Raw genomic sequence first — 15,714 nt, forward strand, 5'->3', positions numbered from 1 at the left:
CAGCCTGGGCAAATAGTTCTCAAGATCCGATCTTGATAAAACCCATCACAAAAACTGGCTCAAGGTGTAAGGCCTGGAGTTCAAACCCCAGCACTGCAAAAAACAAAAACAAAACCAAAAACTACAGTTCAACACTATAAGTCAGTATCAACACGTGTCAAATATCTTGATAATCTAAGGATTTTGTCTGTTTAGTATGTATTATGCCGCCTAGTGTGAAACAGACCTCAGGGTAAACAGCACTTCACAGCATCAGACCTTTGTTAATGGCAGAACAGTAATTTATGGCACTTATACTATGTTGCACTTCTGTTCTCTAGAACAGGATTATTATAGGATTTAAGAAATTGCTTCAGAAAACTGCCACAAAATTACAAAATGAAATCTGTCACTAATGAACAAAAGCAGACTTTGTTCTGGGAAGGACTACAACTTCTCCTGGAAATCTTGCATACCTCTGACCCTTGAGAACTGGAAAGGATTGGCCAAAGCACTCAAGAGAAGATAGCCAGGGAGACAGTCTCTCTACACTTCAAGTACAGTTAGGTCTAAGATTACCCCCTGGAAAAATGTACTTTTCTGACCATCAAGAAGTGGTATTAGCTGGGGGGTAGCTCAGGGGTAGAGTGCTTGCCTGGCATGCATGAAGCCCGGTGCTGGTAAGTAAGTAAATAAATATCCATGCAAAATCGGATAAAAATTCCAGGCTAAGGATAAGTTTTTATAGTGAGGGTTCAAAGTGTAAGTTATAGGGTATTTGGAAAATCCCCTGGTCAGCAAGGAATCAATAATTTTTGGTTAATATTCTGAATTCAGTTAACAAGTGAAAATCTTTTAAGGAATCCACGCCAGAACCTTTTCATGTCACTTCGCCCTTAGTCACAGATCACATAGGAAAGTATCTGAACAGCAGATTACATAAGGAAAGAATGCTGTGCCCTCTTGTTCAGAAGAATTACTGTTAGCCCCAGATAGTATGAAAATGTCTCCGATAATTCTGATGGCCAATTATGAATTATTTTATTTTTAATTAAACCGTCTATTACTTGAAGGTTTTTTATTTTGTTTTGCTTTTTTGAGACAGGGTCTTGATATGTAAGCTCGAACTGGCCCTGGACTCATTATGTAGCCCAGATTGGCCTGGATACTTGTGGTTCACCTGCCTCAAACTCCTCAGTGCTGGGATTACAGCAGTATACCACTATGCCCAACTTTGTTTTGTTGTAATTTTTCTGTCTCTTTGTTTTGAGATGGGAGTCTCCCTGTGTTGCCCAGGCTGGCCTTGAATTCAGGCTCAAATGACCCTGCTGCTCAGCCTCTTGAGTATCTGGTACCACAGGCATGTACCACACTGGGTCTGAGACTTATTTCTGTTGTATTGTTGCTATGTAGCTATATTAAATTTTATTCATCCAGCAGTCTTATGATTTTGCCTCTAAATGATAATATATTTCTTTCACTTTCCCTTAAATTGCATTATTATGAAGGTGAGAACCAATAACCATAAATTTCAGAGCAAAATCAATCAAATGACAATGGGAAACGAGGGTTAAAAAGAAAATACTGTATCTTTTAGAGCAGTTTGTCCCTATGTAAAAGAAAAGCAGAACAAATTCAACTAATTAGTGAATGCAAAAGGGGGGGGGGAAGCTAGAAGAGGAAATGGAAAGCAGAGAAAAGGGAAAGTTCCAAACTAAATTGTTAGGAAGAACTTAACAAAACTGTTTGATTTTATACTGAACTTAAGGACATATACTAGCTGGGATTTTTTTTTTTTTTTTTTTTGGTGGGACTGGGGTTTGAACTCAGGGCTTCACACTTGCAAAGCAGGCACCCCACCGCTTGAGTCACACCTCTAACCCAACTAGCTGTTTTAATATATGGTAAAGGATTCTAGTGAAGACACAATCAGCTTTTATGTTAAGAACTACAAAATTTTTTTTTTTTCTGAGACAAAGTCTTGCTATCTAATTTAGCTGGCTTTGAACTTGCAATCTTCCTGCCTCAGCCAGACAGCTGTGATTACAGAAGTGTATAATAATTCCTGGAAATATTTGAAAGTTTTATCTGGGTAAATCTATAGGCCTCTCCTATGAACGCATTTCATTTAAGGATAATTTTTTTCCATAAACTGATGCATTATTCCTTTGAATGGACATCACAGCAGAAATTCCTACTCTGCATTCAATATTCAGTTCATCAGTTGTTTAAATATTCCATGGTAAAAACTGGTTAGATACTGATAATAACTCATAAATTTGCATTTGGTCCTCTTGTAAAGGTTATTCATTTGAAAACAGACTCCTGATGGGCTTGGTGGTGTATGCCTGTAATTCCAGCACTTGGGAGGCTAAGGCCACAGGATCATGAGTTCAAGGCCAGTATGGACTACATGAGTTATGACCTACAAAACAAGAACCTATCTCAAAAAAGAACAAACAAGAAAACAAATGAAAACAGACTCTTCTATGTGACTAGCTCTGACCTTCTATCACAAATCAAGGGAGTCAAGTAATTTAATAAAAGGACAATAAACCTGGTATGGTGGCATACATTTATAATCCCAGAACTCAGGAATTAGAGGCAGAAGGATCTTGAGTTTGACCTGGGCTAAGTATAAATTGGAGAGAAAGAGAGTACAGAGAGGGAGAAGAGGAAGGAGAGAGGGGGAAGGGGAGAGGGAGGGAGAGGAAGAAACTAGCCCTTATCTCCTGAGGACCTAAAGTTTACCTAAAACGAAATGTCAAATTCTGGGGCGGTGGGGGGGGGGGGAGAAAACACTAGATGGAAGATATCACAGTCCTTTGTAAACTTAGCTACTTTTCCTTTTTCTTTTTCTTTTTTTTAGCAGTAGTGAGGACTGAACTCAGGACCTTACACTTGCTAGGCAAGTGCTCTACCACTTGAGCCACACCCTCAGTCCTACTTTTTTTTTGGGGGGGTAGTACTGGGAGTTGAACTCAGGGCCTTAAGCTTGCAAGGCACTCTACCACCTGAACCATTCTGCCAACCCTCACTCCTTTTGTAATATTTTAATTTCTCAACTAGAAACCAAACTTCTTGAGGGCACAGATATAAATTATGTCTACACAGGAACCTCTATGTCATTCACAATGCCTTGAAAATAGTAAGAAACCAATTCAGGATGTTCAGTAATACATTTGCATCACTTGACTTGCCAAACCTAGTACTATTAATTTCAAACTTCAAAACAAAGTGCTACATTTTGGGCACAGAACATTCAATAAACAATTTAATTTTAATTTGCTTTATTTTTCCTTCCAAAGAATCTAGTAAGACTTTCCAAACAGCTATGCACTAAAACATTTTTAACATTTCATCAAGATGCTGCTAGGTTTGATAAAAGCCTTTAATGGAATGGTATAATTCTCAAAGTTGTCAAGGCTAAACCTCATAACCTAGTCCTGATCTGCTTATATAGAATACACCCTGAATTAGATATAATATAGTAACGTAGTCAAATGCATTAAAATTGCTTATAGTCACCTTTCAATTATTTAGGTAACAGAAAAATAAAACCAAAATATTAAATTCAGAGAAAACCTAAAAATCGTAGTTGGGTTCCTGAGAGTTGTCTTTCCCCTGTTGCACTAGGGATTAAATTCAGGGCCTTGTACATGCTGCGCAAAAATTCTACCATTGAGCTGCATCTCTACATCTCTAGTCCCTCAAAGGTCTTTTATTTGGACTCTCATTGGGTGAAAATTCACAAATTTGGTTTTTGCTTAAAAGCATATGAATACCATCAATATACTCAATGGATATCCTTCATAAATAACAACCACCCATAATTAAGCTGTACCTGCTTAACAATTTTGGGTTTTTGAAAGCCCTTTCATTTCTATCACAGAGATAAATGTCTAGCATTATTTGAGTTCTTACTATACTTGTTAACAAAGAACTAATCTTTGGAGCAGGAAAAATTAGTGGTCCATAAGTGAGTTATTTACTAAATATAGGAGAGGTTTGACTCTAGGAAGAAAGCAGCAAACTGTCATGAAAAGAGAATGCAGACACAGGAAGAGGGTGGAGTGGGGTATACCTCAGTCTTTTAAATTTTATTTCTTAAGCTAGAAAGTGGTACTGAAGGGTGCTTTATATTTTTCTGTATATCTTTTTCTACTTATGAAACTTTTTTTTTTTGATCCAGCTATTGAATTGATAAAGACCCAGCTCTGATGATCAAAGTAAAGTGAATCAATTGTTGACTTTGGTCCTAAAGCTCTGATTCTGAATAACTTGCTTTGGAAACCATGTGCCTCAGTTTCAGGAATACATAAAAAAAGACTTTTTGTAGATAGGTTTTTCTTTTTTCTTCCTTTTTTTGGGGGAAGGGGGAAAGGGTGGGCAGTGCTAGGGATCAAAGCCAGAGCCTTGCACATGCTAGGCAAGTGCTCTACCACCGAGCTATTATGTCCACAGCCCACTTTTTATAGATGTTTCACCTGGGAAGTTCTCAGTTGAAAACATTTCCTTTAGAAACTAAATCACATCACATTATGAGGCACATTATATGCATGTTGCCTATGTTCCCAGGCTTTTAGACTTTCCTTTAAAGTAATCAACATTTTTTATTTCCCCAACAAAAAGAAAGCAGCATAGGACTGAACATGTTTTAATAAATCAGTGAAGGTAAAATCCTTTTTAAGTAGTATAATGTGCAGAAATGATTTATAGGCTTTCTTCCACTGTGCTAATATTTATCCACTCCTCCACTTAAAAGTATTTTTCCCACTTTATGATTGGGAAAAATTTATGCCATCTTATTCATATATGCAATCCTAAAAAGTTAGGAGGATGTGCTCGTAGTGATGACAGACTGCCATTTCAATTTAAGTGCTGAGACTCTAAACTATGAACTCAGCCTGCTCTGTGGCTATCCCCTGGGACAACTCTTCAAATGTAAAACACTGACTTCAGGAAAGTTTGTGTGTCAAAGTGTTGTCTTATGACAAACGGAAACATTAGCACAATGGGAAAAGTCTGAGATTGACTTGGAAAATGTATAACCAAGTCTAAACACTTAATTTTAAAAAGTGGAGCTGTTTTTAGAAGTCAGCAATTTTATTTGTATACCACGTATTTAGCGATTGCCTAAGTCCTGCAAATAGTAAAATCACCTCTGAATTCTAAGTAACAGTTTGGACAGCACTTGTCTTCTACAAGAACAAGATCTAAACAGATAGGTAACTTCCTAGCAATATAATCTAAAAAGCTCTTAAGAGGATCAAGTAAAACAAAACTGTGAGTGGTAAATTAACATAACTGAGTGAAAATAACTTACACATTTTCATTCATTCCTCACAAACTTACAAACATTCCAAAGTTATCAACATCAAAATTCTTGCATTCAAATCCCTATGAAATACTCACTTCACCTGTAAATCTGCCTTGCCTCTGCCAAGATTTTCTGTTTCTTTGCCTTCTATTACTCACCAAGTGCATCTGGATTTACCGGTCTGGAGACATCAGCTTGCCCCATGATTATATTCTCTTAGATGTATCTCACGACAACAAACTGTCCCACACGAAAAGAAACTTCTCTTAAAAGATAAATCCACATAAGGAAGATACTAGCAGTTCTCTCTGTGTCACTGCCAAACATCAGGAAATGACATGAGGTCGGTTAATATGCTGGAGTTTTGTTTCTCTGTGTCCTGGCCTGAGCTCTTGTGACTCTTACAAATATGTCTTCACGCTGGCTCTCTTCAGACCGGAATGCCTGTCATTCCAGAATGCATACTGTGTAAAGCTAAAGTGCGGAAGGGGAGGAGACTAGCTGCTAAGCAGTACAGCCCCAAAGTCCACACCCCCTTTTCCTGACTTTAAACTTGGTTGAAACTCTCCAGGCTCAGAGTCCCAGAAGAAATGGAGCCTGCTCAAGAGTATGTCAAATAATTTGTAAACTTAATCATAAAAAACCCCATCAGGGTGGTTATGAGTAGCAGTGCAAGGGGTAGAAATCCATTCAAAAGATGTATTTCAGATACAGGCTTACCTTGAAAGCATGATTATTCTAGCATTTCACCGTGCTATGGACTGAATATTTGTTACCCCAACCACCACCCATATTGTATTTCCTGGGATGTACAACTGCTAAATTCATTGGAATCTCTGAAGTAGTAGTTTTTTTTGTATGTTAATAACTGATTGATAGGTGGCAGCCCCTAGGTAGCTTCAGGATGGGGGCTGGTCAGAAAGACTAAGGCATGATTATAAAGTTGGGACTTGTACCACACCCTCATCACATCGAGAAGAGAGGGGTTGAAGGTTACGTTGATCACTGATGGCCAATGAGTTAATCAATTATGCTTATGTAGTGAAGCCTTCATAAAATCCTAAAAGGTCTTCATTCAGAAGCTTCAGATAGGGGCTGGTGGAGTGGCTCAAGTGGTAGAGCACCTGCATAGCAAGTGTGAGGCCCTAAGTTCAAACCCCAGGGCCACAAAAAAAAAAAAAAAAGAAGCTTCAGGTAAGTGAACACCTGGAAGTTATGGGAAGCTGGCCTAGGGAAGGTGTGGAAGCTCTGCACTTCTTCTCCCAGACATTCATCTCATATTCTTTTTTTTTTTTTTTCATTTTTCTTTTATTATTCATATGTGGATACAAGGCTTGGTTTATTTCTCCCCCCTGCCCCCACCCCCTCCCTTACCACCCACTCCACCCCCTCCCGCTCCCCCAATCTCATATTCACTAATATCCTTTGCAATATCCTTTTCTGGGGGGAAGCTGGGGTGGGACTGGGCTTTGAACTAAGGGCTTCACACTTACAAAGTAGGTACCACCACTTAAGCCACACCTCCAGTCCATTTTTGCTCTGGTTGTTTTGGAGATGGGGGTCTTCTGAACTATTTGTTTGCCTAAGCTGGCCTCAAACTGCAATCCTCCTGATCTCAGTCTCTCCCAAGTAGCTAGGATTACAGGTATGAGCCACCGTATAATAAACCAGTAAACATGTTTTCCTGAGTTCTGTGAGCTGCTCCAGCAAATTAATGAAACCCTAGAAGGGATTGTAGGAACTGATTCATAGCCAGTGCAACAGAAGGTCAGGCAAAAGAACCTGAACTTTGTGATTGGCATCTGAAGGTGGGGGGACAGAGGGTGGTAAAGTGGCTCAAGTGGTAGAGTGCCTGCTTAGCAAGTGTGCAGCCCAAAGTTCAAACTCTAGCACTGCCAAAAAACACCAAAAAAAAAAAAGGGGGGGGGGTTGAGGACAGTCTTGGGGACTGAGCCCTTGACCTATGGGACTGAAGCTATTTCCAGGTAGACATATTAAATTGAATTTTATTAGAGGACACCTGGCTGCAGCATTTTCGGTTTGGTGGGTGAGGGACTCCCTATACCACATACACAGTGTCAGAAGCATCTTGTGAGAGAGTACATTAGGAGAAACTGAGTGTGGATTCTACCCCCTCCCATTCTCAGACTTCCAAATTCTTCTTATGTTGAAATCCTATCACCTAACATGGTATATGTAATATCCCGTAATTATTTACTTCAATAAACATTGTTTCTATAACAACAACAAAAAGAAATTCTACCACCTGCAGAGCATAGTGGCTCATACTTGTAATCTCAGTTACTTGTGAAGTGGAGATCAGTAGGATCACAATTTGAGGACAGATCCACAAAAAGTTAGTGAGAGGTCATCTCAACCAATAAAAAGCCTTGTATTATGTGGAAGGTTAAATAGGAGAATCGTGGTCCAGGCTTGCTGGTCAAAAACATGTGAGCCTATCTGGAAACCAACTAAGGGCTGGAGGTATGGCTTAAGCTGTAGAGCATGTGAATGCATGAGGCCCAGTAATATAGCTCAGTGATAGATTCTTGCATGTAAAAGGCCCTTTGCTCAATCCCCAGTACTTAAAAAAAAAGGGAAGAAGTCCTACTATCCAATGTGATAGTGACGGATGTGAGGGCGATCTGGCTGCGACATCTGTCACCCCATTGATCGCCAGGGTTGATTCGGCTGATCTGGCTGGCTAGGCGGGTGTCCCCTTCCTCCCTCACCGCTCCATGTGCGTCCCTCCCGAAGCTGCGCGCTCGGTCGAAGAGGACGACCATCCCCGATAGAGGAGGACCGTTCTTCGGTCAAGGGTATACGAGTAGCTGCGCTCCCCTGCTAGAACCTCCAAACAAGCTCTCAATGTGATAGTGACAGGACAGGGCCTTTGGAGATAATTAGAGCACCAGAGTGGAGCCATCATGAATGCTCCTTATACAAAAGGTCCCAAAAGCTAGACATAGTGGTACATGCCTATAATCCCAGCACTTGGGAGGTAGAATTCAAGTTACATGGGGAGACCCTGTAAAAAACAGGAACAGAACAAAACAAAAAAAACACCTCAGGGAACTCTCCAGGTCTTTCCACCCTGTGGAGGTTACATTGAGAAAACAGCTGTTCAGGAAGAGGGCCTTCAAAGACATAAATCTACAGACACCTTGATCTTAAGATCTGGATTTTTAAAAGCTACATATAAGCTAAAAAGCTAACAGTTTTTAGCCATATATTCTGGATTACTTCACTAATACCTGAAGGTAAAAGAGAGAACTAACAATTTGAGCACCGTATTAAGGAGTTTTATACTTTATATCACTTAATCATCACTGTAACTAATTCTGCATTATAAGGATGTATTATTTACCCTATTTTCAGATAAGAATTTTAGAGATTGTGAGGTCAAATTCTATGTCTTATATCACCAAGTTTGTAAGCATCAAAGTCCTATTATTCTCTCAAAAAAAGACAGCTTCCAAAAAAGTGGAGCTTTTAGTTTAAATTTTTGTTCTCTAAACATTTTAGCTCTCAGAAAGATTTCTAGTATTTGGACTTTCCTTTAGCTTTTACTTGGTACCTTCTCTTTTTTTCTCCATTATCTGATTACTATTACCAGTTTTTGATAGAGGAAAAAAAAAGCAATGGTAACAAATAAGAGAATTATAATGGGCTGGGAGAAGTGTCTCAGGCCTCTAACTCCAGCTACTTGGGAGGATTGTGGTTTGAAGCCAACACAGGGGAAAAAGATCTGGAGAATCCATTTCAACAATAAGCTGGGAGTGGTGACTCAGGTGCCTGTCATCCCAGCTACTCATGAGGCCAGAGGTAGGAGGATGGTGTTCGAGGTTGTCCCTGAGCAAAAATGTGAGACCCTGTTGGATAAATAACTAAAGCAAAAAAAGTGCTGCGGGCATGGTTCAAGTGATAGAGCACCTGCCTAGCAAGTGCAAGGCCCTGAGTTGAAATTTCAATACCACCAAAAAAAAATGATGCTAGACATTAGTCAGAGAAAAAGTATAGAAACACATAGACCAACATTCAATTATTAATACTGTAGCAGTTCAGAAAAAACATTATGCTACTGACCATTAACGCAGGAAAGAGAATAAAAGGTAATTCATTCTGAAAGAATGATCTAATTTAAGACTGTTCAATACTTTGAAACCTAGATGCTTACATTTACTAGCCTAAAGTCAAGTCATGAACAATAGGAGTTTCCTCTACTGTAAAATTGGGGTGAGAAAGGTAGAGAATGCATTGGTTAGCACCCAGGACATACTCAACATATTGTAATTATCAACGTCATTTAAAACCACCATCATCATGAGCAAACAAGCCTATTGCTTAAGAGGATCAGCTTTGTGGGCTGGGGTGTAGAATGCTTACCTAGCATGTGAGAGGCCCTAGGTCCAATGCCTAGTACTGCAAAGAAAAAGAACATGAGCCTTGAGGTGAGACTAAAGTTTTAACTCTAGCCCTATCACTTACTGGACACTAGTGTTAGGTATGCTATTTCTCTAATCCTCAGTTTTCTTCTTCTTCTCCTTTTTTTGGTAGTGGGGATCAAATCTGGGGCCTTGTGCTAGGCTGTATATGGCTGGGCCTGGTGCATTCACATGCTATACAACTCCAGTCTCTGAGCCTTGGTTTTATAACCTATAAAAAGAACATAGCAATAGTTACCCACACAAGACACTTGTAAAGATTAAAATATAAAGCTTTGGAGGCTGGGCCTGGTGGTTCACACCTGTAATCCTAGCTACTTTGGAGGGGAAAGCAGGAAGATCGTGGTCTTGGGCTAGCCTGGGGCATAAGTATGAGATCCTATTTGGGGCATGGCTCAAGTGTTAGAAGTTCTTGCTCAGCAAGTGAGAGGCCCTGAGTTCAAACTCTAGTACCACCACTCCCTCAAAAAAAAAATTTTTTTTAAAGAGCTTTGAAATGTGCCTGGTACTCTGAAAACTTATAGTAAGTGCAAGCAATAATTATCCCAGTTGTTATAGTAAAAAGGCAAATCAAAAATGAGAGGCCAATTCAAGTGCAGCAGGTAATGGCACACAGCAAAAATTACAGTCATTGCAAACACGTTAGTGAAAATGGGAAGAGACTGACATTTCTTTACTATGAATCCAGAAAGCAAATTGGAAGAAGCAGGCCAAAGCAAGTCTGAATACAACCATAGTTGGTATATAGCAAATGGAAGGACCTAAAAAAGTATTACCTTGACTATTTGGGGTAAGTTCAGACCAGGCACACTAGCAAACACACACAACAGAGGCCAGTTTACAGAGGCAGGACCATATAAGAGAAGAACAGATTTACCACCCCAATGTACCTACCACATCTTGGCTTGTCTCACTATTGTGAAGGTGGCAATAAAACTGAAAAGAATGAAAAGATTCTTAGTGATCATTAGTCTCATTCTCCTACTTATTACAGAGGAGGAAACTGAGGTTTAAAGAGGTTAAATGTTTTGCTCAGAGCCAGGATTAAAACCCAAGTCTCCTGATTCTGACTCAAGAACTAATTTCATTTCTTGTGTAATTGGCCAGGAAAATATTTAAACTTCTAAACTGGGCACAGTGTATCAGACCTATAATCCCAGCACCTGAGAGGCTGAGGCAGGATTGTGGGTTCAAGACCTATCTGGGTTACATTAAGCAAGTTCAAGGCCAGCCTGTGTTACATACTAAGACCGTGTCTCAAAACAGAAAAAGATTGCATGCATGAGGCCCTGAGTTCAAGCCCCAGTACCACTAAAAAAAAAAAAAATTATTTTTGAGCTTGTGAGATCTCTCTGTAGCCCTGAAGGGTCACTGTATTCTATATGAATGAATGGCATGAAACAACTAATTTAAAAGTCTTTTATAAATAAAGTTTGCATTAACTAAAAAAAAAATTTTTTTTTAAAAAGAGAGAAAAAGAAAAAAGAAAAGAAAGAAATGCAAAGGGAAGCCTTACTTTAACTTACTTTAACTAAGGTTTGAACTCAGGGCCTCATGCTTGTTAGCTAGGGCACTCCACCACTTGAGTCATTCCTCCAGCCCTTTTTGTGTTGAATATTTTCAAGACAGTCTCTGCAACTATTTCCCCAGTTCCCTCAAACCATGATCATCATGATCTCTGCCTACTGAGTGGCTAGGACTGAAGAAGTGTTTTTAAACACTGTGTATAGCCTATAAAGAGCTGAGCAAACAAACAATACTCTTTTCCTAAAGTCAGAACTTGGACAGTTCCATTGGTAGTGCTCAACTCAGAAGCTCAACTCAACTGAGACCAGAGGCTAACAGCACAAGCTGCTTCAAAGCAGGTCACATAAACATGAACTAAATTTCCTATCAGCAAGCCATGGATTGCTATATTCCTTCCTTCCATCAATCTAATCTTGATTTGCTAAAATTTTGATTTTTAAATTTTTTATTTGCTAACATTGTTTATAAGTAGGAAAGCACTGTGGAATATCTATGCCAGGTTCTATGTAGAAGATGGGGAAGACTTTACCCTCCTTTTCCTGAACAATGGTACAGTATGAATTACTACTTTTATATTTAGTCTTCGGGCTTCATTGTTGAGACACTAGGATTACAGTAGACTTTTACTTGTTTATGTCTCTGTCAGGCCTGTTTTTGGAACATGATCCTTGATGCTTTCAATTCACTATATTTTAGAGAATTAACTTGTAGTGAGAATCTGTATTTTCTCTTGTATGATCTGTATGTAATTTACAAGTTGAAACTTCAATCAGTTGTCAAGCCTACCATGTACCTACCATTACACACTGCAAAGAGATGCTAGGGATCGAGCCCAGGGCCTTACACATGCTAGGCAAGCACTCTACCACTAAGCTACAATCCAGTCCTTCTTAGTAAGAATTTTTTCATTAGATTTAACATTCAAAGACAACAATAAAAGTCCAAACAATGGAGAAAATTATGAATTTTCTTAACTTAAATTTCTTAGACTGTATTCTCTGTAAAAACAATTCTTTCAGATTCTAAGCTTCTAGTAACATTTATAACTCCCAAACATTTTGTGCAAATGTATTATATCATATACCAACATGACAGCATGCTTACATGCTTCATATTTTCATTAACATCTACAAGATCAATCTCAAAAGTATAATGCTTTCATTTAAATGTACTTTTAAGCTGAAATACCAATTTAAATTGGATTATCTAGGAGAGTAAGTGCTTAGCTATTTAATTACGTATCTTTCAGCTTAATTTAGCATGCCTCTTGCTTTAATATCTTAAGGAGGTAAGCTCTGGTGAGAGGTTAGGAAAAAAGTCATTTTTCTCTAGGAAAAGATGATCAAAAGAAATCATTAGCAAATCACATAAATACATATTCAAGTAAAAAACTAATTCTCAACTTCAGAATATATTATTGTGGAGAGAGCAGCTTCCTTTTCTTACACCTGTTCTACTCTATTCTAGTCTGGATAGTTATTGGCAGTAACATCCTACAATAAATTGTGTCTCAAAGTCCAATGTTAGAAAGCCTTCCTAGTCATTTGTAAATTACTTTACTATGTCATCTATTTGTGTAAATTGCTTTTTTGGCCTGGAATTTCTTTCCCAGATCTATCTGGGGAAGTCTTTTAAGAACTGCCTCAAAGCCGGGCACCACTAGCTCACGCCTGAAATCCTAGCCTCTCAGGAGGCAGAAATCAGGAGGATTGGGATTTGAAGTCAGCCTGCGCAAACAGTTCACAAGACCCTGTCTGGAAAATATCCAGTACGAAAAAAAAAACAAAACAGGGGTGGTGGAATGGCTCAAAAGTTGCTTCCTCTGTTATGATCCTTTCCTTAGTCATTCAAGAGAACTCCAAAAAAGACTTACCTCTAGTGCCCAAAACAAGTCTTTGTCCTTAAGGTTCTTATAGGTAAATAGGATCTACAAGAGAATATAAGGTACTGTGCAAACACATTGGTCTAGAGTCAATCATAAAAGGGATGACAGAAGTCAGAAAAGGGAATGATCATCAAGAGATACTAGTGAGGTTAAAAAAAAAAAGAAATTGATCATTGACTGAGTATTGTGGTGATGCCTGTAATCTCAGGACATGGGAGGTGAATTCAAGATTTTGAGTTCCAGGCCAGTCTGGGCTACACAGCAAAACTTTTATCTTAAAAAATTCCCCAAAAAGAAAGAGTTGGTCATGACTATGGTTTTGCTGGACACACACCCTGAATTATAATCTTTATAGTTCTCTATTAGAGTAGAAACTCCTTATGGGCAGGGATTATGATATATTTATCTTTAAACCTTCAATGTTTGCACACCTTGGTACACAGTGCACATGCAGCAAGTATTTATTATTCCAGAGTACAAGGAATAAAAAGTATTCTTTAATTTGAAGCTTTACTCATGGAATCATAACATACAGGCATGGTGGTGCATGCTGATAACCTCAACACTTGAGAGGCTGAAGGAGGAGGATGAGAGTTCTAGGCCAGCTAGCAAGACCCTGCCTCAAGCGAAACAAAACAAAGTAAGGCAATTAAGACAAAGAGTGGCAGTAACGCAGGCTAGAAGAAATATGGAGACCATGGACTATTCTATCATTCAAATAATCCTGAAAGTTGCTGTGGAAGTCACTTTTATGGCAAAAAAAAAAAAAAAAAGGCATGTTCATGACAATTTTGAATTTATTGCTTTGCAAGGAATAAGGAGGCAAGTTTTACATATGAATGTGCACATAAACCCTCATACAATCACTACTATAGGGCCCAAGATTCTCAACAGAAGGCATTTGTGTACTAGCCTCAAGAACAGGGTAAAGGAGACAAAGGTAGGGCCGCTGGAATCAGAAGATACTCGTGCCATTTACCCCAAATGATAATGGTTTCTTTCTGTGGCAAACTCACTGGATGCAAAATAGAAATGAAACTTGACCTCCATTTTACATCAAATTCTGTATACCCACTTTGAGAAGGTAGCATGGTTTACCAAAAAATAAAAAAAGACAGCAGAGTCATATTACAATTATGTAAAATTTCAGCTTGTCCATGTACTGATTAAATGACTAGATAACTTACTTAATTTATACAAGCCTCAGTTTACGCACTTGTAAGATGAAAATAATTACTCTTTGAGTGGTGTGAGGATTAAACTAAGAAAATAGCTCAAGATTCTGATGATTGAAGGTGCTTAATATATTTTGGCTCTCTCTCCATTTAAATTCTTTATACAAATGATTCTCATTTCCAAATGGTTTAAATTTAAACACTACAGTTCTTTAGGAAAAACTGGGAAAGTTCTGTTATGTCATACAAGCTATTTATTTATTCTGCCCTCAAAAATAGCAGTCATGAAGTAATGTACATGTTTACAAACATACAATATGTAGACAAGTTAACAGGAGAGAGAAACTGAAATTATGCCAGGAGGACTGCATTCAGGTTCACAAAATTAAAGATCTCAAGTCTAAGAAACTGGAGTTCTAGAGATTCTGACAGTTGCATTTTCTTAAAGTATTTGCTTTGATCCTAACAAGCTGTTAAGGTTCCCTAAGGTCAGGAGATGGTTGTAGAATTAAGGAAGGAGCTATAAAAAAATTATAGTAAACAGGAAAACTTTTGTCAAGAAAGGTGAAAAGCTGGGCGCCAGTGGCTCATGCCTGTAATCCTAGCTATTGAGAAGGCAGAGATCAGGAGGATCGTGGTTTGAAGCCAGCCTGGGCAAACAGTTTGAGAGACACTATCTCAAAAAATCCACCACAAAAAAAAGCTGGTGGAGTGGCACTCACGGTATAGACCCTGAGTTCAAACCCAGAACTGGAAAAAAAAAAAAGGAAGATGAAAGGGAGCTGAAAGTGTAACTCAAGTGGCAGAGCACTTGCTTAGGAAACGTGAAGCCCTGAGTTCAAAATCCAGTACTACAAAAAAAGAAAAAAAGAATGAAAGGATTGCTGGTTAAGGATTTGGGAATTTTTTTTTTTTTTTTCATTCTAAGCAAGCAGTCTATCACTGAGCTACATCTTAAGGCACTTTAAAATTAGTAAGAAAGTGAGGCCTAGCAGGAGATGAGAATGGAGAAGAAAGAATGTGGGGAGAAAATAGAGCAAAAAGATTCACAAGTTATAGGGATGAGGGAAAAAGGAAGCGAAAAGAGGGTATCAATGACACTGATAGAAGTTTAATTAACTGTTTTAAATCAGACAGTTGATTCAAATTATTGCCAAGGTCCCTCCTAGTTAAACCAATGATTTAACCAATTCAATATTCTGTGTCAAAAATGTTTCCAAGATATGTTTTATTATCAATAGGGCAGTGGACACAGCACTTTCTATAACTAACCTAACTCAATCTTGCCAAATAACTCAAAATAAATGTTACGTGAATTGGCTTATTATTGTTACTGGAAACCACAACCTTCATTTCTCCATACTACAAATATTTACTAAGCGC

At 38.5% G+C, this 15,714-nt stretch overlaps 1 protein-coding gene across 24 annotated transcripts in view; it reads right to left on the reverse strand.

Moving 5' to 3' along the window:
• Phactr4 (phosphatase and actin regulator 4) overlaps positions 1–15,714 on the reverse strand; it is a 90,761-nt gene that overhangs the window by 35,330 nt on the left and 39,717 nt on the right. For 4 of the 24 annotated variants that reach the window (XM_020182259.2, XM_074080831.1, XM_074080829.1 and 1 more), the window contains exon 1: positions 5,458–6,578. The exons of 15 other annotated variants lie outside the window; for them this stretch is intronic. In XM_020182259.2, the coding sequence (XP_020037848.1) occupies positions 5,458–5,503 (46 nt within the window). In that variant the 5' untranslated portion in view covers positions 5,504–6,578. Of the gene's footprint in view, positions 1–5,394; positions 5,417–5,457; positions 6,579–9,685; positions 9,705–9,787; positions 9,956–10,638; positions 10,681–15,714 lie in introns of those variants that run through there. 5 more of the 24 variants (XM_074080827.1, XM_074080820.1, XM_074080823.1 and 2 more) reach the window with 4 other exon arrangements.

This window comes from Castor canadensis, chromosome 7 (genome assembly GCF_047511655.1).
Source record: "Castor canadensis chromosome 7, mCasCan1.hap1v2, whole genome shotgun sequence".
In the NCBI taxonomy this organism is placed as follows: Eukaryota; Metazoa; Chordata; class Mammalia; order Rodentia; family Castoridae; genus Castor; species Castor canadensis.